Below are 24,095 nucleotides of genomic sequence, written 5' to 3'. Positions count from 1 at the left end.
GAAATTTTGTTTTTGTTATTACTTCCCAACTACGAGCTCTTCGGGTAGATTTCTCTGAGCACTCTCCTATCTCAGATTCCAGGAGAGGCTCGGAGATGCTCACCTCCCGCCGGGAGCTCCGCCCCTCTGCTGCGCTGGGCCCCCTCCAGAGGACCCAACCTCGGCGCATCCACAGGGCGGGGCGAGGGTGCAGCTGCAGCCAGACCCCATCAGAGCCCGCCGGAGACGCGCCTGTGGATCAGAACTAATGGCATTAGGTGATCACTCAGGGAATAGAACTGCAATTACCCCTTGGATGCTTTCTCCAAGATGACCACACGCAGAACACCAAGAGGGGAGAGAGTCATGAATCACCAAGCGAATTAACTGGAAGCCGCTCTAATTAATGTTATAATTTTTCATGAAAACACTAATGAATATGAAATAATGTGGCCATGAAACCACTAGGACAATTAATGCTTCGGAGTAATTTGGGGTCAGGGAAGGATTCTACGGACTGTTTAAATAGACTTGCGTGTTGAGAGCTCAGTGGAAGCCCCTAGCTTCGAAATCTTCTATTAGCAGGTAAGTTGTTACTTCAGGAAAAGCAAAGTGTCTGTCAGTTTCCTTTCTTTTTTTTTCACGTTAAGGCTCCTGGCTTTGGGAATAAAGATGATGCCATGAAGAGGACCTCTTCAGGGAGTTAGATGAGAACCAAATACACACACAGTGAGTGGATCAGGGGAACAAGAGAAAAAGGCAAGGTCCGGCCATACTGAAACCAGAGAAGAAGAAACAGTGCTTGGCACTTTCAGCCTCAGCACTACCTGGATGGCGGAGAAAACAGCATTCTGAAATGACTCCCAAACCTGCGATCATGAAGACAAGCCGAGCCTCGGTGCTGGAGCTGCAATTTTTATATGTACAATTGTACAATTCTAGCAAATGCAGAACTTGTGCCTCCACATGTACCACGCGTACAGAATGAACCTTATCCCAAAATCAGTCAGTAAGGATGCCAGTCAGAACCTACTGCGTGCATAGCAGATTCCCAGGTTCTAAGTGCACACTTAGCAAAATGCTTATAATTGTTAAGAGTCTTAAAAGGACCTGGGGGGTGGGGGAGAGAGGGAGTATGGCAGGGTAACACTGGGGCGTGTCTGACCAGCTTGAAAGGGGAGCGCCCAAAGACGAGTGTGGTGTCTGGCCATCTCTCTCATCACAGTTCCACCAGTGAAACTGACATAAATTCTGCCCTTGTGAAACAGGGGATGATCCTGGGTATGCAGGCAGGGCTAAACACCACAGCATCTCACTTAGCCAGCACACCAACTATCGAGTCAGCACCAACCTTATCCCCATTCTACAGAGAAAGCAACTGAGGTTCCCTGAGGTTAATGACTTGAGTGAGCTCACACAGCTAGCTAAGTGGTACAGCTGGCACTGGATCTGTCTAGCTCCAAAGCTCATGCTCTCAGTGACGACACCAAGCAATACTCCTGATATGTAAAAACAATGGAAGAGTTGGTGACTCAGGACAAGTCGCCTGCTAATGTACAGAGAAGTTACAAAGGTAATATTAATCAATTAATAATAATAATAATAATGATATCAACTACATTAGCAAGCATTCACAATGGATCAGTGGTTTTATGCCTGAGCTAATTTAAGGCTCATGATAATCTTATGATATACTCACTATTAATTGAGGTACAGAGATTGCTATAGGCTGAATGCTTGTGTTCCCCACCCCCACTGCCCAAATTCATTTGTTGAAATTCTAACCTCCAAAGATGATGGTAGTAGTAGGTGGGGTCTTTGGGAGGTGCTTACGTCATGAGAGTGGAGCCCTTATGAACAGAATTAGTGCCCTTATGAAAGAGGCTCCATAGAGCTCCCTAACCCCTTCCCCCAGGTGAGGATACCATTAAGTCTGCAAGCTTGAAGACAGCCCTCACCAGACCATGCTGGCATACTGATCTTCCAGCCTCCAGAACCATGAGCAGTACATTTCTATTTTTTATAAACTATGGAGTCTGTGGTATTTTGGTACAGTGGACTAGGAGATAAGATAAACTTCGAAAGCTTTGAAGATTCTAATGAACTCTGAAATGTTTAAAGGTTAATTAACAATGCAACAAAAAGAACATCTTTGGAGCTGTTTTATTTTTTTTTAAATACTAAAGCAGTGCTTATGGAATGCAAACGGCATGGCCGCGTCAGGGAGAGCCTGGATAAAACATGACAAGGGTCTGTTTTTCTTGTCTTCGGTGGTTGAGTGGGTGGAGTTGAGAGGTAAGGACTTTCTCCTGGGTTTTGCGTCCAAAGTGGGAATCATACCTCGTCCACTGGAGACGCATCCTTAGACAGTTCACCCTATTTGTTTTCAAGCGCCATCTGGAATTCTATCCACCTCTGTTGTGCAAATAAGACTTTTGTATGCCCTGGCTTCCCTGTTAGCTCAGTTGGTAAAAAATCTGCCTGCAATGCAGAAGACCCCAGTTCAATCCCTGGGTTGGGAAGATCCCCTGGCGAAGGGATAGACTACCCAGTATTCTTGGGCTTCCCTGATGGCTCAGGTAGTAAAGAATCTGCCTGCAATGTGGCAGACCTGGGTTCGAGGAGGAACCCAGGAGGAACCCCTCATACCTGGAGGAGGGTATGACAAGCCACTCCAGTATTCTTGCCTGGAGAATCCCCATGGACAGAGGAGCCTGGAGGGCTACAGTCTAAAGAGTTGGACGCAACTGAGTAACGAAGCCCACATGCATGCCCTAAAGGGGGGAAGCAGCCTAGGGCTGGACTGTGAACTTGTACATAGGAGTATCAGGATTCCAGCTCATCCATGAAAGAAGTTACAGATTTTGTTCACAATGCTCAGAATCTGAATAAATCAGCCTAGCAAAAACCACAGACATGAAAACACAAGGACTTTTGGAGTGACAGGGTGAACAAGTTCGGTATCCAGAGATGGCTTGTTATGAATAACAGGAGACTGCATTTGCCTACAGGGCGTCATTTCTTCACCTCCACGGAAAGCAGAAGCACTGGGTATTGATTCATAGGATACCATTTCATATGCACGCAGAACAAATCCAGCTAAACAAAGTTATCTGCCCAATGGAACTCGAAAATATTTCTCAATTGAATTTTAAACAGACCTCGATGTGAAGGAAATTTAATTAGATGAGTAATATAGAACACAATGAAATGTCCATCAAAATTGCTTCCAAAGGTTTAAAATGTTTTCCTTTTCAGACAATGTAGTTAGAGCTGCTGAGATATCTGTGTTAGTACCGTGTCTTGAAAAGTGGGCCTGGGAAATCAATGCGATCACCTCTCTGAATTAAGTATGCACAAATGAGAGCAACTGAGATCCATATAAATCAGCTCAAGGAGCCCACTGTGTACCAGACCATTAGGGGACAGGCCGGGAAGAAGGAAGATGCAAATAAACACATTGTCTGAGGCATACTCACTAGTGGAAGGCATCTCTTAACACCCACATTAAGAACCAAGACAAAACCCGTCAAGTATTTTTAACGCCGCTTATGACTTAAAAAAATAAAAGCATGCCAGAGGTAGAATCTCAGGTTAAAAAAAGCAAAAACCAAAACAAACCAAAAAAAAAGCCGTCAACAAGCCTCAGACATTGTGAGAGTCACAAATGAGTAAATGTCTAGATCTTCCTGCTAACACCTCCAAATAGCCCCTATATTCATTGGCAAAATGAATCAAGGGCTTGCACTGTTTGGATTTTGTCCGCTCAGGATAACGGACCTCTCGACTGAATGGCTTAACTTCTATAGGCAGTAGCTTTGGACTTGGTTCTTCAGATGTTTGGTGATTATTTCAGTGGGAAAAAAACAAAAAATTTTAAAATGAAGTCTTATTATAAAATACACGGAGAGCCACATACAGTCATCTAGTGAGACTGGAAGGGACACCCTGCTAGGATGCCAGAGGTGACCCTAGGGATCACCAGAATTTTCTGAGTGCCAACTATGTGTTAGGCACCATGCCACACTCAAGGGAAGAGGAAGGAGAGGGACGCTTGGGTTCTGCCTGCTTCCAGCCGGAGGGCAGGTCAGGCACAGCTACAGACAGACTCGTACCAAGAAACATGGCTTCTAACAAGCTAGGCATAGTTCGCTATTTGTATGAAAGTTTGCTACTTTTTAATGTCTTTAATAGCCGCACTGGGTCTCTGCCGCTGCCAGAGGTCTTTCTCTAGCTGCAGAGAACAGGGGGCCACTCCACCTGGGGGGCACGGGCTTCTCCTCGCCGTGGCCTCTCCTGTGGAGCATGGGATCTCGGCATGCTCGTGGGCTCTGCACATGTGGCTCAAGACCTAGCTTTCCCACAGCATGCGGGATCTGCCCAGACCAGGGATCGAACCTGTGTCCCCTGCACCGGAAGGCAGATTCGTAACCACTGGAGCACCAGCGAAGTCCGATAACCGGTTTTTAAATACTTCCACATTTATTTTCCATTTGTTGTCCTTATCCCAACCATGGAAATGGCATACTCCAAGAATGGTAGTGAGCTAAAATATGTGGTAAGAGGTAATGGCCACACACACACACACACACACAATGGCAGTGAGCTAAAATATGTGGTAAGAGGTAGATGGCCACACACACACACACACACACAACGGTAGTGAGCTAAAATATGTGGTAAGAGGTAGATGGCCACACACACACACACACATACACACACCCCAAGCCGCTCAAACTCCAGCCCACCCTTTCCTGCACCCAGGTGCCCTGCTGTGACATCGGCTAGTGTCCCTGCTCGGTCTCCAGGCTCAGTCACGTGCCCTGCTCTCCCCAGTGGAACGTCACGGGGTGTGTCATTGCTGTGCCTTCCTCTTCGCCACTGCTGGGAGGATCTACCCAGGGTACCCCAGAGGCCCCTGGAGAGGGAACATGGAGCAGAGCCGATCATACACACATGATCAAGCCGGCCAAACCACAGATGCAAAGCCAGCTGGGGTCAGCCTAGGTTAGCTGAGCCCTGCAGCTACGTGAGGAGAAAAATGTTTAGTGCTTTTTTAACATTCATTTTTTTCTTATAGTACGGTTGATCTATAATGTGTTCGTTTCTGCTGTGCAACAAAGTGGATCAGTTATACATAGACATAGATCCACTCTTTTAGATTCTCTTCCCATGTAGGTCATTACAGAGTATTGAGTTCCCTGTGCTACACTGTAGATTCTTATTAGTTATCTATTTTATACACAGTAATGTGTATGTTGATCTCAATCTTCCAATTTACTCCTCCTCTCCCAAATATCATATGATATCGCTTATACATGGAATCTTAAAAAAAAAATGGTACAAATGAACCCACACACAAAACCGAAATAGAGTCACAGATGTAGAAAACAAACTTATGGCTACCCAGGGGAAAGGCAGGGACAGAAAATGTTTATTGTTCAAGGCCGCGAGTTTTGGGGTGGATTGTCACTTCTTATTATGGCAATGGGTAACTGATACATAGCACATTACAGATGTTCAATAAAATATGGGCTTTATTTCTTTTCTCTCCTTCACCCCAGCATCCAAGGCCATCTTGTCCCTTAGGTCATCACTTTAGGCAAGGGATTCTGTGGAAAGTCCTGAAGACAGCTGATTAGCCTGCTACCTGACAAGCGGTTGTCCAGGCCATAGTACCCCAACCAGAGGCTAGGACAGCCTCTGACTTGGGGCTCAAGGTACTTCAGAGAGGCCTCAGAGCTGCCTCCTGCTCTGCCCAACCCTGCCTGTCTCTGCCTCCGTGTCAGTGGAAAGCTGGTTTGTCTACGCAAGGCACACAAATGATGGTCACTTAGGCCAACTGCTTATCAAGCATATCTAATCACCACGCAGCACAGCAATGCATTCAATCAAAGGCAGAAAACAAAGGTCGGGAATCTTTTAAACATTCTGCTCACATATGCATAGTTTTCATAGTTTGTTACTCATGTAATATGAATGTCAAAATGTAACTGCAAAAGGAAAAAAAATATCTCCAGGCAACATATAGTTTCCACAGAAGAGACACAGCAAATTACCTTAGTTTCAGTTTATCACCAAAGTTGACACAATCACTCAATTCTGTAGGGATATTACAGAGAGAAGTGAGGATTTATCCACTCAAATCTTAAAATTCCAGTAAAATCAAGGTGAAAAAAAGCTAGTTTTTCCCCCATGCATAATTACTTAGTTCTGTATTGTGATGGGAGAACCATGTATGTCCCTGAATACCTCTGAACGACTAGGTTTCAAAGATCTCAGGTAACTTTATGTACTTCTCTGCCAAGGATCAGGAAATGAGAAAGAAAAAGGATAAACTTATGAAAGTGCTGACCCCTGGCTTTTTTTCCTTTTTAAAATAATCAGCTCACTGAGCCCGTGCCAGGCCTCAGCTGCGGCACGCAGGACCTTTAGCTGCCATATGCGAACTCTCAGTTGCAGCAGGTAGGACCTAGTTCCCTGACCAGGGACTGAATCCCGCTCCCGGTGTGGGGAGCGTGGCGTCTTAGCCTCTGGACCACTGGGCAAGTCCCTGGCTTTTTTCTTTACAGGTAAATTTAAATCAATAACAACCTAAGAATTTACAGTGTATTAAGTAATTGCCATTTAAATGCAAACTTGGCCTACAGATAACCGAAATGACTTAGAAGAGGAAAATAGTCCTTCTGATTTGCTGATGTGTTTGCAGGCTCAAATATTCTCAAATGGGTAACATTTTCAGCTTTGTGTGGAAGCAGAACCACCTTTGTTATTTACAAGACATCACGAGCACTGTTTCCTCTATAATAACCTATGTGCCACTTCAGGTTAACACAGGAATCTATTTTTAATTATGTAAGCAAGGATTTCAAGGATCAAAATATTAACAAAAAAGAATACTCCTTTTCAAAGGTCAGAGGCTAGAAAAGAACGCCAGATGTAAGCAGACATATAAAACCAACTTCCCCCAGTCCCCAAATGAGTGACTGAAATTAGGAGAATCCATAAAAATAGGCAGGAATGCATCAAAACGACTCACTTGAAAAGAAATGACTACTCTATTTTCAGCCATGGGCCAGCACTTGTGGGAGACACGGCACATGGCTTCTCCCCTCCAGAGCCACAGGGAGGGATACAGAGGAGACGGAGTGCTGGAAGACTCCAGCTAAGAAGCTGCTTTGTCGTTTGGAAGAGATGACTGCAACCAGAGTGGAGGAAACGGAAAAGAAAGAATGGGCTGGAGTCTGTTGTGAACGTTCGGAGTTGGAGGACCCGAGGTGGCTGGGAAGGACAGGGAGGGTCTGGAGAGGGACAGATGGGATATGACATCCCGGGAAGGAGGAACAGAGGTGCGGGGCATGGATGCGGTGAGGAGGGCAGTGTGTGAGCAGGGCAGCAGGAACCACCTGTTTCAGCCCGTAACACGGGTCCCCGGTAGGGTGCTTAGTGGTCAGTATTTCACATCCCTCCCCTCGGTGGAGATAGTCTGAAACTTTCGATAGGATTTAACCCCACTTTAAGATTTCCCTTAAAACTCATACATTCCTATAGTAACTAAGCCTAGGAGGAAAATGTCATTAATGAGAACTCGAACTCATGAAACATGAAATACTGCTTCCAAACGATGTGCCAATACCGATGATTCTTTTTCAAACGCCATCTACTAACTTGGGAGAGTAAAATGGGCAGAAATAGCGTCACATAAAGGCACTCATTAATTTATTCACAGGCGTTCACTAGCTGCCTGTCATATGCTATATCCACTCTTCCGTCTCGTAGAACTTACAGTCTGGGGAGGGGGGGACAGTGACAAGTAAGCAGGTCACACCTATCTGTGCTCTATGTCAGATGGGAGGGGCAGTCCAAGGAGGTCTCAATTTAGGAGACCAGAGGACACTTCCTAGAGGCAAGGACCTGTAAGCCTCCAAGAGTGAAGTTGAGCTGAGGTTGGTTGAGTGAGGGAAGAGGTGTTCTAGGCTAAAGGAATGGCCTGGTGTGTCGGGCACAGAGAGAATGGGTGGGTTGCAGGGAGATGACACTGGAGGTGGGCAGGGCTCAATCTCTCCTGTTCAGGAATCTGGACCTTCACCAGTGGGCAAAGGGAGCTAACAAAGAATTTTAAACAGCGGTGTACTGTGGTCAGATGTGGGTTCCAGAAAAACCACTTTGGCTTAAGGCTGGAAAATGGATAGGAGAAGGTAAGACCAGAGGTGAAGAGACCAGCTTAGAGGCTGTTGAAATCGGTGATGCCTCCAACAATGACTGACGCTGAAGCTCCAGTATTTCAGCCACCTGATGTGAAGAGCCAGCTTGTTGGAAAAGACCCTGAAGCTGCGGAACATTAAGGGCAGGAGGAGAGGCAGGTGGCAGAGGATGAGATGTTTAGATGGCATCACTGACTCAATGGACATGAATCTGAGCAGACTCTGGAAGATAGTGAAGAACAGGGAAGGCTGGCATGCTGCAGTCCATGGGCCTCAAAGAGTCAGACATAACTCAGTGGCTGAACCGCCGCCACCAACACGGGCAGTAGGAGGGGATGGAGGCCGATATTTAGGAGGCATGATCAGCATGGCCAGCATGGCCAACTGGAGGGAAAAGGAAAGAATTTTGAGTTAACGTCCTGGTTTCTGGCTTGAGATTCTGTGTATAAGATGACGCTACTGAGAGACGGAGGATAAAAGAAGAGACTCATATTTGGTGATGAGGGGCAGGGGTTAAGAAAAAGGAGTTTACTTTGAGATAGACGGAGTTTGAGGACACTCAGGCAAAGATGTCCAGAGGCAAAAGGAAATAGAGACCTGCAACTCAGGGGCGATATCAGGGCTGGAAAGAGACCTAGAAGTCCTCGGCAAAGAGAGAAGACAACCTAATGGCTGCAGTCTTCGGGGGTGAGTACGCTGAGTGAAAATAAAATAGCCTAGGCCTGAATGATGGGCAGAGTCCACAAGGAGACTGAGAAGGAGACGCCAGAATCCCGAAAGGAAAGGAGGCGAGTACCGTGTTTCAGAAGTCAGGGCAGAGTGGTCCGCAGAGCGTCACAGGCCCCAGAGAGGCCAAGGGAAGAAGTAAGAAGTAGACACTGGGTTTAGCTACAAAGACCTCAACAGCGACACCGCTAAGAGCGGGTTTAGTAAACAGGAGTGGCTGGAGCAAGACAGCAAAGGGCTAGGACTCAAGGGCAGGTCAGAAGCACACGCTGAGTTACAGCAGCTCTTCCCAGAAGTGAAGGGAGGAAGAGCCCAAGTTAGAACAGGGGGCAGAGGAGCATTGAAAAAAAGATGCGAGTTTGAAGCACAAAAATTCGGACGGGACAAAGCTAATGAGGTGGGGGGCAGGGAGGAAGGAGACGGTGGGATGTAGGAAGACAGTATCATGGAAACACACATTACCATACACAAAATGGACAGTCAACGGGAATCTGCTGCATGACTCAGGGAACTCAACCCGGGGTTCTGTAACAACCCAGAGGGATGGGGGGAGGTTCCAGAGGTAGGGGACACAGGTAAACCTATGGCTGATTCATGTTGATGTTTGGCAGAAACCAAACCAATACTGTACCAATTATCCTTCAATTAAAGGTAAATAAATAAAAGTTAATGAAGAAGAGGTTCTAAGCACAGGAAGGGATCGCGCCCTGAGAAGGCAAGAGAGGCAGGGGCCCAGAATGAGGTGAAGGAATGGGTTTTCCTGTTTTCCTCTTCACTTTTTAAATTATGAAACTATGACAACACATTCACAGGAGACTTAGGAGAGACAGGGAAAAGTTACATGTAGTTCCAGTATATGTTCCAATTATTTTTAAGTAGATAATATTAAGATTTTTAGTTGGGAGTTTCAATATCAAACTCTCAAAAACTAACAGAATCAATATACAGAGAAGTAGAAGGATACTGTAGACCTGAGAAGCACTATGAATCAGAGGAAGTGGTTTTTTTCCCTTTTCTTTGTCTTTTTAAAAAATATTTATTTTTAATTGATTGATGATTGGTTTACAATATTGGCTTGATTTCCATCACGCATCAACATGAATTAACCCCAGGTGCACATACATCCCCTCCCTCCTCCTGCCCATTCCCACCCCTCTAGGTTACTCCAGAGGCCCAGTGTGAGCTCCCTGAGTCGCACAGCAAATCCCCACTGGCTGGCTGTTCACACACGCCGTGCACACGCATCCACGCTGCTCTCGCCATGTGTCTCCCCTCCCCCACTTCTCCCTATCCGCTCCCCCCCACCCCGTGTCCATAAGTCTCTTCTCTATGTCTGCGTCTCCATAGCTGCCCTGCGAATACACCCATCAGTACCATCCTTCCAGATCCCGTATACATGTGCTAATATACGCTATTTATTTTTCTCTGACTCACTCTAGACTGTGTAATAGGCTCTAGGTTCATCCACCTCATTACAACTGACTCAAATGTGTTCCTTTTTATGGCCGAGTAGTGAGAAGGCAATGGCAACCCACTCCAGTACTCTTGCCTGGAAAATCCCATGGGTGGAGGAGCCTGGTAGGCTGCAGTCCATGGTGTCACTAAGAGTCGGACACAACTGAGCGACTTCACTTTCACTTTCCTGCATTGGAGGAGGAAATGGCAACCCACTCCAGTATTCTTGCCTGGAGAATCCCAGGGACAGGGGAGCCTGATGCGCTGCCATCTATAGGGTCACACAGAGTCAGACACGACTGAAGTGACTCAGCAGCAGCTGCATCAGTGAGGAATTGACTTTCAAAAGGAAGAATGTCTCTTCCTTTTCAGAAGAATGGAAATAAAAAAGGGATCAGAAGGGTCAAACATCAAGAGTGGACTAAAGAATTCACTTTCATGCCTTGAACATGAACGGATATAAATTCTGATATATGTTAGGAGGCATCTGAATCCAAGATTTAAAAAAAAAATCCTTTGGATTTGTAGATCTATCACACTTTCAGAAAAGCAAAATGTTCTTTTACTTTTTTTTTTTTTTAAAGTATTTGGAGTCAAAGAAGACTACGGGAGAGGTCTTGTTTACATTGCAGTTTTATAAAAATAGAGTATCTTTTAAAAACCATATTGAGTTCACTAGAAAGGAAATGCATTTAGTATAAGCCCTGTTGGACTGGACAGACTTATTTTAATGAGATGCAATGATGCATATGAAACAGACTAAAAAAATGACTTTCCTTACTGTCCAATCCATGTTTTGCTGGAAAAGGTTTTGATAGTGTAATGCAACAACTCCTAGGAAACGCATGTCTGCAAATTTGAAGACCATATGACTTGAATAAACTGCTTTAATCAGTGTTTATCAAATAGATTTAAAACCAGCTCTGAGATCAAATTCAAATGTGATCCTGCTCTTTTATAGAGCAAAATTTCAGACACAGAAAATGATTTTTTCCCAACACTGAGAGTGAATGCTCTACCAGGTTTGTTTTGCTTGGGGTGGATTTTCTTCCTTTCATCCAAGTCACTTGGAATTTAAAGATGAATTGTCACAGGGAAGAAAATCTCATTTATCATACCCTTGTCTTTCTTTTAAAGGGGATACACTTGTCTGTTCCTATGCTCCACCTTCCCAAGAGCCACTTTAGCAATAAATTAGGCTTGAACTAAAGTTCCTTGATATGGAGCAAAAGTTTGACATTTTCATTAGCTTTGGGAAGTCAAGGGCCATTTTACTAGAAATCTAAAGAGATAGGGTCCTCCCTAATCACAGACCAAAAGGACCCACATGCCTCCTTTCTCTGGACTAAAAGATGCAAATAAAGCGGAGCAACTGACTTAAAACTGCCAGAGGCAGTGATCAGTACCTAACGTCAGCTCTCACCGTGGCCAGGGCCATGAGGAAGAGACACCACCCCTGGCCCACGGAAGTGGTGGAGAGCTCCCTCTTAAAGACTGCCCCATCGAGGAATAATCTCAAGAACTCCAACCTGCCTCACTGGAGGCAGCCTGGCAACATGAGTGCTGACATGATGTGAGAATCTTGGTTAATATAATGAAAACTGTGTTTGCAAAAATCACGTGGTGGGGGAAATCCGTTTTTGTGCATTTGTGTATGGGGCAACCAGACCATAAGCCTTGAAAGGAAACTCTAAATCTGAAATACCATGTTGAGAATAGCAGTCAGTGCCTGCAGAAGTCAGTTCAATGCCCTGCCCCCACAACCCCACACACACAGAGGTAACGCTCTTCCTCTCCGAAAGGAAGGCGTCCTTCAGCATCGCCTCTCCCTTTATTACCGCTGACCTCGCACAGAGAGCCGAAGCCGCGGGTGAGAGAGGACAATCGGAGGCCTTGTTCAGTCTCGGGCTCCCAGATCAGAGAGCTGGAGCTGCTGATCAGGGAGGGCCCCGCCCGGACCTAACCCGGCAGAGGACCCGTGCCCCTTCTCTCGGCTGAAATGTAAGTTTGCTCTGCTCAGCGTGGGCGCGCGCAGGCTCTTGGGGCGCTCCGTGGCGCTGTTCATGGTGCTGAAGTCTGAGCCAGGGGCGTGCAGGCGGCAACCCACCCACCGTCGCTCCGCTGTCAGGGGAGGCGAGCCCGGATCAAGGGGAGGCGAGCCCGGAAACAGCTGCTGCCCACAGAGCCTCAGCCAGCACCCCAATCTGGTTCCAGGTGTAGCGCGGTGGCTTACTTCTTTGCAACTGCAAAACGGCTGGTTCACTTCTTCTCTTCCCAGGGGACTTCCCAGAGCCCACCTCTGGCTCACTGACCTGGCATGTCTTTCCTGATGTCCCCTCTGCACACACTGATTCTCTCTCACCCACCTCTCCTGGTACAATATTTTGCCTTTGCAGAGCACCTTATAGCTGGCACAGTCCTCACTGGCACCATCAACTGAGCCATTTCTCTTACATAACATTCCTCTTCTCTCCCACAGAAATATATATATATACATTGCTTTCTCTGCCCCTCTTCTCCCAAGCACTTCTAACTAAGCAGGAGACTATTACTTCAATGTGCAGGGTGGGCGAATCACCTTACCCATCACAGCAAAACTGCCGGTTTCTCCTTAGCAACTTACTAGACCAGGCAGAAGTTAGAGTTCCAAGGGACCAGGAAAAAACCCCTAAGAAATTCCTAGGAAAATATGGGTAGTGGTCGGGAGGGTGGGGAATGGAGACACAGACACTGGAACAAGAGAAGGGAAGAGCGTGCCCCTAGGGGCGCAAGGCTTTCTGCAGTCAGGAGACTCCCGGCAGGTGGCGCTCTAGCTCAAGGTGCTCTTGATGGAAGCCTGGACTGCGCTCCTGGCTCCATCTCAAACCTTCTTTCTGCTAAACAACCCCCTCCCCCGCCCAGGTTTGGAGCTCTGTCTTCTTGATCCAAGCACTTATCCAGACTACTGCTAAAAAGCACCGTTTGCACAATTCTATTTACTGTAACACACAATGAGGAAGGGAGCATAAATAAGAGAGACAAGGTCAGTGGGAGGATTTTTTTCCTTTCCGTGTGTGATTGATGGGTCTCAGATCAAAACTGTGTAATCATCAGTAACATGATTCAGCAATTGGGAAATGCAAACAAGTTGTGCAAGTGCTTGCTCTGGTCAGGGCCCTAGAGGGGCCCACAGGGCTGGACCGAGCTTGCAGAGGGCCAGGCCAGCAGGACACCTCTTCCATCCCACCAGGGCAGAGCTGACTGTGCCTACAGCCTGACTGGCGTGACCTTTGGCTTTTGCGACACACACGCGGCTGGGCCGGGGTTAATGGCACTTTGCAGGGAGCTCCAATTGAGTAAACAAAAAATGCCTTGCCCTGTTCTAATGGAGCGCATTATTCTGAGGCCTGAGCCTTCATCCAGGCCGCTGCAGCTGCTCTGCAGGTCAGTGCTACCAATAAAGCAATTAGCCAATGAGAAAACTCTTCTTCCCTAAGGGAGACTTGGGGGCTTTGTTGCTGTTGCTGTGCTTTTGCTTTTTAAACAAGCAATCCAAGTTGATCTGAGCCTCTTACATCAGACTCCAGGATGAAGACAGTGAAACTGCGTGTTTGCCAAGTGTGATATTTTAAGGAACTGATCCCTTGTTCCACACAGCCTGGAGAGCTCACAGCTTCCTGTTCAATTAACCTGAACCATAGCTGAACTCTGCCCTTTGAACTCACTCAGCAGATAAATACATTAGCTCACCTAAGGAATCATTAATATTTTTCAATCACATAAAACAAACATGAATGTCTGAACTCAACCCAAGAGAGAGCCAATTATGTATACCGAATAGAACATGTTGGAAAAAAAATCACAAATGGATGTTATTTACAGAACAAAAAGGGTCAAGGAAGAAATAAAACAGATCATGCCCACAGTTCTGGAAACAAAGGGGACTTTCATTTTCATCTCTGTAAACATGAGGGGTACCAAGCAATACTTAGCAATTCCTGTTCCGTCTACACTGCTCTAGAAGAAAAAGTGGTTCCTGACTCCTGGTCTGGTTTCCACCCTCTTCCATCAGAAGACACAACTCCAACCCCTCTCTTTGAAAGTGACTTCAGTGCTCACGCTCAGATACAGAGTCCAAAATATTGCATATCTGGGGACAAGTTTTATTCCCGATTTGCTACAAATGAACCAAAAGAATTTCTGTGAAAGTTTTACTGCCTTTAAGGGAAGCAGTTTTAATGAGACAAGCTAGCTGCTTGACTGAAATAATTTCACAGTAGAAAGTGATGTTCCCGTGATGTTAGTCTAGCACCTAAACAGATTTTGGTTTGGGGGGGGAGGGGAGGGGAGGGAAGGGAGAGGAGACGTGTTAAAGGCATCTATTTTGTTCTTATCCCCGCGTGTCATCTCACAAGAATGAGTAAAGCATCCCCAGCCGAGTCATTATGCATTTCAGTTTGATTCCGTTTCACTTCCCACAATTCTGCCTTGTGACTCCTCCCCTCCCACCCCCTTTTCATTTCTGTTTGGTTTGGAGTGTGGGCTTAATGCCCAGCTAGCCTAGATGAGAACACTTAAAGGAATATCACAAGCGAGAAGGGTAAATCTATTGAACGAGGGTCTTTAACTATGTGGTTTCCTTAAAGGGAAAGGTTGGATCAATAGGATCAATATGAAAGGTTTCCCTGGCCCTGCATAAAAGGGTAAGGGCTTCTCTTTTCACTGGTTTAACTTTACTCTCTGACAAATGCAAATCAATGCATCTGTGTTTACAACAGATTCCCTAACAGACCCAACTTGGGTACAGCCCAGAGCCTCGCTCTGCGGGGTGGGGCGTGCAGGCTTGTTCTGGGGGACGTTCCAGGCCCTGGGGGCCGGGTGGGCTTGCTGCCCACTGGGATCCTAAGGCTACTGCTTGTGGTCTCTCCAAAAAAAAAAAAAAAAAAAAACAGACAGAAATGGAGCAGTGGAGCACCCGATTCTTCCAAAGATGCCTCAGTGCAAACACAAAACCTAAACTCCTAGTTGTCGGTCAACCTACTAGCTGGTTGTACCAATACAGATCTGGCAGGTTGACTACACAGAAGAAGCTGGAGTGGGATACTTACAATCGGAGCAGCCCATATATTTCAGTTTCTAGAATGTTCCTTCTATCCTTTCTCAGTTGGTAACTGGCTCTCTTAACTATTACGAGACAAACCACCGAAAAACTGTGGGTTCTCTTCCCCTCAATTTTACCTTTCCCTTTAAAAATGTGATGCTTTCCGGAGATGACATGACTCCAAGTCAATGCCGGTTACAGAGAAATTATTTTTCTTCCTGCAGGAGAAAGTATATGTATATTTGATTACGCGAGCCAAAGTCCAATGCTGATTAAATTACGCTGGAGGTGTGCTTCCAACCCAAACAAAGTCTGCTTTCTACAGAAGAGTAATGGATCTTCAGATGCCGAGAGGGGCACCAAAGTGGAACGCAGCGCCTCCTCTCCCTCTGGGACAGTTTGTGTGGGACGGTTTTCCTAACAAATGTCCTCAGTTCCGAGGAATCCTCCCCCTGCTGAGACTAGCCCTGTCTGCGCAGCCCGTGCCTGGCCTATCTGCACCCTGCTGTGCATCAGACGGGCTCAGTCACCGAATCAGGGCCCCTGCCCCTCCTCCCTTCCCCACAAAAACCTGCATCCATTTCTCAGAGTCAGCTTGGAGACCTGGTTATCATAGGGCTTTCCCCAAAGGCACTGACGTGCATTAGGGGGACGGATGGGGTGCTGGGGGTCCCCCGCCCAGTGTACAGGCTCTGTACCTCACAGCATGAAGATCCTTCTTGGACTCCCTGATAACGGCCTCCCCCCACCAGGTAAAGCAATTTTCCCAGGTCAGGAAAAACTGGGGCCTCTGAGCGGGCCAGGGGTGAGGACAGTCCAGGGTCTGTAGATGAAGGCTCAGGCTCCGGGCTCACCATTCACCCTTCTCCCCAGGGCCCTTTATCCAGATGGTAATCACTATTTATTCCGTCCTCGGTTCCCTTCCTCTGGCAGGAACCCAGAAACGGAATCTCTCTACTTTTCCTCCGAGGTTTTCATTCCTCCAGGGACGCCCGACACGACGCCACTTCTCCTCCAGACAGTTTCTGCCAACACCAGCCGCCGCAACAGTGAGAACCCTGCAACCCCCTTCCCCTGATCTTTCCTTAGAAGAACAGGTTCTAAAGCCCAGAAAGCTAAGGTTCACCCTAAAGTGAGGTTGTGGAGTGGAGGCAGCGGCAGAGGCAGCCTCGTTTTCCCCTCCGGGTTCTGGCGGGGAGCTCCAGGAGGTAAACCCTGCCCTGCGGCCCCTGTGACCTCTGGGCAGACCCGTGTCTCTAGAGAGAAGTGGGCCCACTCTCCTCCTGGAGACACGGGGCCCCTGGGGGCTCAGTGGCCCCTTCGCCCCACCCTCAGCATCCCCAGGAATCCAGCCCTGTTTGAGGATTCTAGGAGGGGGTTGAAGATTCTAGGATGGGGGTGACGGACAGACGAAGAGTCCGCCCTCCAAAAGCCTGCTCTTCTCTCCCAGAACCGAGGGCCCTCCCCCTGGGGCTTGTGGGGAGGGGCCAACTGAGGGCCTCACCAGGCGGAAACCATGTATCCTTTTCGGTTTCTAATTCTAATCACCTGGGCTGATTCACGTCCATTTTCAGAAGGGGGGCTAGGCGTCAAGGAGCCGTTTGAAAGCCCCCTTCTTTAAGGAAACCCATTGGTGGGATGATGACGCCGGCTCTGGGGGGAACAGAAAGAAATAACTGCTTCCCCTCGGCCGCCCCTCTAGGCAGAAAAACGCCAGATTTGTTTTTGGACTCTCCTTCCCATCTCCTCCTTGGAGAAGGAAGGAAAACACTCCTTTCTTCCAGGTTGAAACCTTTTCTTGAAGGAAAAGCTTTTGTTTTTCTCAAATTGGAGAACTAAAAAAAAAAAAAATCTGAGCGATTTAGTTCTGATCTCACCCGAGCCACTGCCCCAACTTTCTCTTTCCTTCATCCACCTTGGTGTTCCTCCTGGAAGAGTCAGCCACTGGGCCAAGACGGGGAAAGGGTGGCAGAGTGGAGGTCTCCCTGCCGGGGGAGGGAACAGCTTTGAAGTTCTTTTTCCCAGTCAAGGCAGATGTCTCAGAGAAAACTTTCCTACCAGGGGGCCAGGCCTGAGTCCGGGGTCTCAGAAGGGAAGATTGCTCCAGTCCCCCGGGGCTGTTTTTTCTCATCATCCTCCCCCGGGCAGGTAAGAAACAAGATTCTTCCCTCGTTGACGCAATTAGCCCAGAGCAGAGCAGACCAGACCATACCGGAGGGGTGACGCCTAGGCCACTGTCACTGCGGCCTCGTTTAACTGTCCAACTAATGCATCGGTGGGAAAGTCTGTGAGTGGGAACATTTAAGGCGAATGTTCTTTCTTAAGGAAGGCAAATCTGGATGGGGATGGATCCGCGGATCAGGAAGCTGCGAGGTTCGCAGGCAGCTTTAGAGACCTCGTTTCTAACGTTCAGCTCGGAGTATCCCGCCTAACGAGGGGTGACCAGATTTCCCGGATGGTTTCGAGGGAGGACAGAAGTTGCCCTGGGCCCTGCTGGATCCGATGCGGGCGGCGTGGGGTGGAGGTGAAGGCCCCCCTAGCGAGCGAGGACGGGGAGGCCTCGCGTCCCGCGCGACGCCTTCAGGGACACCCGCCGCCCAGGGAGCGCGGGGACGGGGCCAGAGGCCGGCAGCCCGGCGACAGACGAGGCCGGGGGTAGGAAGCGCGGGCTGGGGCGGCCGCCAGACCCGAGAGCCCGCCTGGAGCTGGGGAGGCGGCACGGCGGGAGCGCCGGGGAGCCGGGCCGCTGGCGAGCGCTCTGCTGGGAAGAGGGCGCCCGTCGGGTTTACTGGAAACGCGCCGGATCGGATTCCGGATCAATGAAATCTGGGTCCACACGTTTACGTTCTCGTTGCCAGCATTAATGCTCTTTTAATCTTCTAAACATTATCAGCATCGATCTCCCTCCATATACACATTTGTTTGAGAAAAGTGACAAACCCGCACGGCGCAAAGCCTGGAAAGAAAATAAAGGCCCCGCCTCTGGCATCCAGGGCGCGCGGCGGCCCGGGCCACTTCTCTTGCGCGGGTTCACTGCCCTCCGCCGCTCCAGCCCACTCGAAAGCAAATTAGGAAGGTGTTCTCGAGGCCACCGGGGACTTGACCAAGATAGGACGGCGGCGAGCTTTCCAATTATTCACCCGACTAGCCGTCAGGAGAGAACACAGCATGTGCCATACCGACAAGGACGGCAAAACCGTCGGGAAACACACGCTGGGACTTACTGGGAGCCAGCGAGGGAGCGGTAAGGTCTCTGCGAATGGGGTCGCTGTCCCCACCCTGAGGCTCACCCCGAGACTCAGCGTGGCCTCAGGATGACCCCTCGGCCGGCCGGAAAGGAGTCGCGGCCCATTGGCCCGTCCACGCTCTGCCGCCGGCGACATCCTGGTGGGTTGGTTGAGGGCTCTCCGCCGCCGGAACAGAGTTGGCTCCGGATTGGCCGCCTGCAGCGAGCCAGGTGCCTGTCCACCATGGGGACGGGAGACCGCCAGGGGAGTCCAGCTCACAGGAGGCCGAACGGCTGCGAGGGTCGTTGGGGGTCTCTGCTCTGTCTTCCAGCTGTGGGAGGAAACCAACTCCCGCCATGGGGACCTCTATTTTCCTCCAGGAGGTGCCCCTCCACTTTGCCTGCGTTCTCTCCGTCTCTCCTGGTTCGTGTCTGGGCTTGGTTCAGAGGCCTCTTGGGCTCAAAGCCAGAGAGTTTGTGCTGGAAGTCCCCGGGGAGTTGGTCCCCCCTTCTTAAGTCTCTTCTCGCGTTCATAAAAACTGCCCTGTGGGAGTCAACCCTGGACACCACCGAGGAGGCCCAACTCAGTGTGGTCACAAACATTTTCCGCTGTGGCCACCCTTTATGAACGGAGTCGTACACTTGGAACCCCTTTCTCTGAAATCTAACCTGAGTTTCCCGATATCTTCTCCCTTCCCCTTTAAAATACTACCTGGGGCTGTGGATCCAACTCCCCCGTGGTGGGAAAGGAGCAAAGCGAGGCCCCCTTCTGCTGTGACGGGGTGCAGTCCACCTCTGGGAGAGGGGGCCAGCGCTGGCCTGAATCGGAGGTCTTAGTTCTTAATTTAGGGTTCCCTCAAACCTCTGTCTGCTTGGGCCTCTGGCAAGACCCAAAATGAGAACCAGAAAGGGAAATTAAGAAGAGACAGACACTTGGTCTTGGTGAGATGGGGCCGGGTGCTCTCTGCCAGGCTCCGGCGTTGGGGTCTGGCAGAGTTGCCCTATGGAGTCACCGGGTTTGCTGAAGGCCCCCCAGACCCTCCGCACTGTGAGTCTGCTGTGAGAGTGGGATCGATACTGCTGGAGGAGAAGGCCTCGGCGTTTCTTCTCCATTTGCTCCCCTTCGGTAGCACTCCTGAGCACAGAATACCTACTTACCAGGCCCAGCTTCTGCGTCAGTGTCTGAAGAGACTGATCTACTGACCCCAAGCTGAAAAGACTCCTGTGTAATAATAACCACTCGACACACTTGTAGTTGCTGATAAAATGGCCAGATAAAAAGGCTAAAGCTCTTGTCCCTTTTCAACTCGGGGTAATAAAACAGACACGCATTTGAATGCTTGAGCAAAGTGGGGTCCCTGGCAGGAGATTTCCACTTGCCGAAGGAGGCTCTTGGTCTCCCGCTGAGGGGGCTTTCTGGCTTCTGCCCAGAAAAGCCCCCAGGACTGGCCCCGGGACTCTTCGGTGATGGGTGATGGGACTGTGATCCCCCACGGATGCCACACTCTCCCTAACCCCCTGACGCTGTTGCAAAAAGGCTTGAGACCGACTGACCAAGCGTTTCTTCCCACCTCACCAAGCAAAGCATTTCTTTCCACCTCACTTTCAGACAGATGTGGGCAGAAGGCTTGCTTTTTTAACAAAAAGCTCTGTCCTTTGAGGGACAGGCATGAGGGGGCGGCAGTGCTCTGAGATGAGCCGCAGTAGAAGCGCTGTCACCCTGTCTTCACCTTACCCTGGCCTCCCTTCCCCGAGACCTACGGCCAAGTTTCTTCCGCTGCCTGTGCCCAGGAAGCCCGTCCTCACTAGAACTCTCAGAGAGGGACTAAGGGCATGTTCCGGGGCCTAAGACAAAGGGGGACCACACCGTTTGGAATTGTCAGTAGGCTTCCAGTCCATTTTTCACGGGGACTCTCTATTTCCTGCTTAATCTTCTCAAGGGACCAAGAGCAATCAGAGAAAACGGTAGGAAAGGATGAAGAGTAATCTAGGAGAAAGATAAAGTAGGTTTCGAGATCCATGCAGAACTATTTGGAGTTCACCGACCTGGGGAAGCTCTGGGGGTGGCAGACCTAGTTTTCATGACCTTTTCGGATCAACACTGCTGGCGGTTACGGACTAGAGACTGGAATCCACCAACAAGCGAAGGCGGACGGCGACTGTCAGAGTGGAAACGCCCCCTCCCCACCGCCTGTCTCATCCCCCAACTCTGTCCAGCGTCGGTAGAGTGCACCCCATAAGCCAGACTCATTGGTGCGAGGAAAGCCCCAGGGAGCCGTAGAGGAAGCTTGCGCTCTAGCTCCGGAAGCCCGTTGTGTACGGCTTGGAACTTCGGGCTCCCAGCTCCCCTATGTAAATCACCGCCACCGCGAATTGTCCCCCAGACAATCTGACGGTCGGGAGACGTGGCTCAGTCCAAAAGAAGCCGCCCAATCCCGGCCTGCAGTCGGGGGCCGTGCGTGCTCCCTGGCGGGCAGCCTGGACATTTCGCCCCTCCTGGCCCGTGGCAGGGTCCCCGGGGGCGCAGCGCACCCGCCACGCACACCGCGCCGGGGCACAAAAGCGCGCACCCGGGTGCCAGCCGCAGCCCGGGCTGCGCCTTTCTCTCGGCTCCCGCCGCCCACACGGGAGGTTTCTGCGCTCCTAGAACAATAGAGGGCTGTACCTCGCGTCTCGGCCGCTAGAGGAGGCACAAAGAGCCCAAGCCGGCTCCAGAACAATGTAACCGGCGCGTCGACCCGTCCCCTCCCGGCTGCCGCCGGCCCTCCCCGTCGCCGAGCCCGGCGCTCCATCCGCGTCCGCTTAATGCAAAGGCGGAGCTAAGAGCCCAGCGCCCAAGAGGCGTTAACTAACCTGCATCTTTATTTCTCAGCACCCTCTTTCCGCGAGCTCCCAGCCTCGTCCCCGCGGTCCAGCCACACCTCGGCACATCGCGGCCAACGCCAGGAGCTGGGCAAAGGGCGGCCGGCCAGTAAGGCAGGACGCTCCCCGCTCCGAGTTTCCCCTCTCCTGTCCTCCCAGAGCGGTGAATGTGGCAGTCCCAACCTCACTGTGGGCAGGGACACGGGCGCTGGCCCCAGCCCGCTCTTTCCATCACAAAGTCCTCGCGCCAATGTCAAGGCCGGAAGCGCGGTTGTATCCCGGCCCCCCGGTTCTCCGCGCGGGCAAAGCTGAGCTTCCTCTCAGTGACCGAATAAGTTTGCCCAACAGGGTGGGGAGAAAGACTGCGAGTGAGCTCTTCCCCCTCTAAACCCCACTACCTCTCGCCACCACTGCCTCTCTGTAGGGAGACCGGGCAGCTGGGAGAAGTGAAATGTATTGTCTGAACAAGAGTTCAAGTGCACAGGGCTCTGAATAAAGGCAACCCCGCCGTCCCCGGGAGTCTGGGAAAGAGAGGGCTCCGAAGGGGCCACTGCACACCCTCCCCGTGCCTCCCATAACTGGGGAAGGTCCGAAAGAGAGGGCAGAGTTGTTGGCACAGTGAGCAGAGTGCGGACAAAACCGGGACGGGGGTCGCTCAAGAAGCTCGGGAGACAGGGAGGTGAGAAGCGAGAGAAAGAGCAAGGGAGGACGGAGAAAAGAGGAGAGAAAGAGGAAACGAAGAAGGAATGAAGTAGAGAACAAATGGCAAGCGTGGAGGGAGCGGGGCAGGGGACCCGGAGGGGAGGCTCAGTGCCCGCACCCGGGGCCAGGGCAGCCGGCAGCCCGACTCCAGACGACCCTCTGGGCTTACCTGCCAGGCGTAAGGCGGACATGCGCTGGAACTCGGGCTCCTGCAGCCACTTCCACATCCTGCGGAAGGTCTCCCTGCCAGATTTGAGTTTACTCCACGGTTTGGGGTTCCGGAGCAGGTCGGAGAGCGTCCCCTGAGACCGGCACAACACCCTCTGCGCGAAGATCGCCTGTGGGATGCTGTAGCGCTTCAGCTCGGCGGTGATGCGCTGGGCCACCTCTTTGGTGTTGATCTCCTCCAGCTGGCCGGAGGTGGCCACCTGCGACCCCGAAGACGACGAGGGTGGCCTCTCGCGGCTGGGTGCCAGCACCGGCCCGTGGGACTGAGCGTGGCCCGGGTGGTGCAGGCCGTTGAGGTGCGACATCATGGCCGCGGGCGGGGTGCCCAGGCCGCGGGACAGGTGCTGGTCGCCGCGGGTCAGCATGGCAGTGTGGTGCGCGTCGAAGTTGGGGCTGAGCATCTTGTCGGGGCCCGGGGGCCCGTAGTTGGGCAGGCTCTGCTGCGCGTTGTGGAGGCCGCCCAGCCCGTTGCCCAGCGGGGTGGCGGCCAGCGGGGACAGGCTCTGGCCCATGCCCGGCATCTCCTTGTAGGGGCTGTAGAGGTTGTTCATGGTCGGGAGCCCGCGCTCGTCGCGCAGGAGCGTGAAGCTGCCGCTGACGTTGCCCGAGAGGCGCTGCTGGTGGTGGTGGTGGTGATGGTGGTGCGGGTGGTGGTGCGGGTGCGGGTGGTGGAACTTGTCCGACACGGTGGAGATGGGCGGCAGCGGCTGCAGCGGCGTCAGCGTGGTGTAGGTGTTGCTCATGCCCATGCCGGGCGGGGACGAGTCGCAGGACATGCTCATGGCGTGGTGGAGCGGGATGGACAGCTCGGGCCGGTAGTCGCCGCCGTCCAGGATCGAGGCCATGCTAGTGACCATGGCCGAGCGCGACGCCGCCGCGGCCGCGGCCGCGGCCGCCGTGCCCAGCTCCTGGTGCGCCGTTGGCGGCGGCGGCGGCGGAGGGCCCCGCAGCGAGCCGGCGGCGCCGCGGCCCGCGTGGTGGGGGCTGGGGCTGGCCAGCAGCTCCGGCTCATGGCCCGGGCCTCCGCCGCCGCCCCCGCCGCCGCCGCCCCCGCCACTGCCGCCGCCGGCCGGCCCGTGCAAAGTGCCCAGACTTTCCATTGTCAGCTCCGGGTTCATGGCGCAGCCTTCTAGGTCTTTGGTGAGACATCGATAGGCGGTGTAGGCAGCCTTCATTCAGTCCATTGGGGCCCGGGGGCGGCGGCGGCGGCGGCGGCCGGCGGGCTGGCGAGGCGCGCGTGGCGGAGCTCGGCTGCGGGCGGCGACGGAGGGCGCGGGAGAGCGTGCGTGCGTGTGTGTGTGTGTGTGTGTGCGCAGGGGGAGCGCGCGTGCGGGTGTGCGCCCCGGGCTGCGGGCGGGCGCGCCCGGGGCGGGGGCGGGCGGGGCGCGCGTGCGGGAGGCGGGCGGGCGCGGGAGGGTCACCGGGCCCCGCCGCGCGGGCCGGCGCGCTGCCTCGCCATGTCCGAGCCCGCTCCGGCGCCGCCGTCCTCCGTCTGCGCGAGCGGGAGCTGTCCAGAAGGGCTCTGCCGCTCGCCGGGGCGGCCAACCTAACCCGCCCGGGCTCGGGGCGGGGCAGCGTCCGATGGGCGTCGCGGGCAGCCACTCGGCGGCCGCGGCTTCCCCCGGGGGGGCGG

At 51.7% G+C, this 24,095-nt stretch overlaps 1 protein-coding gene across 1 annotated transcript in view; it reads right to left on the bottom strand.

The window, feature by feature from the left end:
• ONECUT2 (one cut homeobox 2) overlaps positions 1 to 23,637 on the bottom strand; it is a 42,509-nt gene extending 18,872 nt beyond the window's left edge. The window contains exon 1 of the mRNA XM_055416830.2: positions 22,404 to 23,637. Coding sequence (XP_055272805.1) covers positions 22,404 to 23,637 — 1,234 coding nt within the window. The remainder of the gene's footprint in view (positions 1 to 22,403) is intronic.
• Between the last annotated feature and the right edge of the window lie 458 nt (positions 23,638 to 24,095).

Source organism: Moschus berezovskii, chromosome 28 (genome assembly GCF_049115385.1).
Source record: "Moschus berezovskii isolate FMDL1 chromosome 28, NW_MosBer_1.0, whole genome shotgun sequence".
Taxonomy (NCBI): Eukaryota; Metazoa; Chordata; class Mammalia; order Artiodactyla; family Moschidae; genus Moschus; species Moschus berezovskii.
Note: the sequence above shows the minus strand (reverse complement) of the source record. Positions and strands in the feature narration are given on the sequence as shown.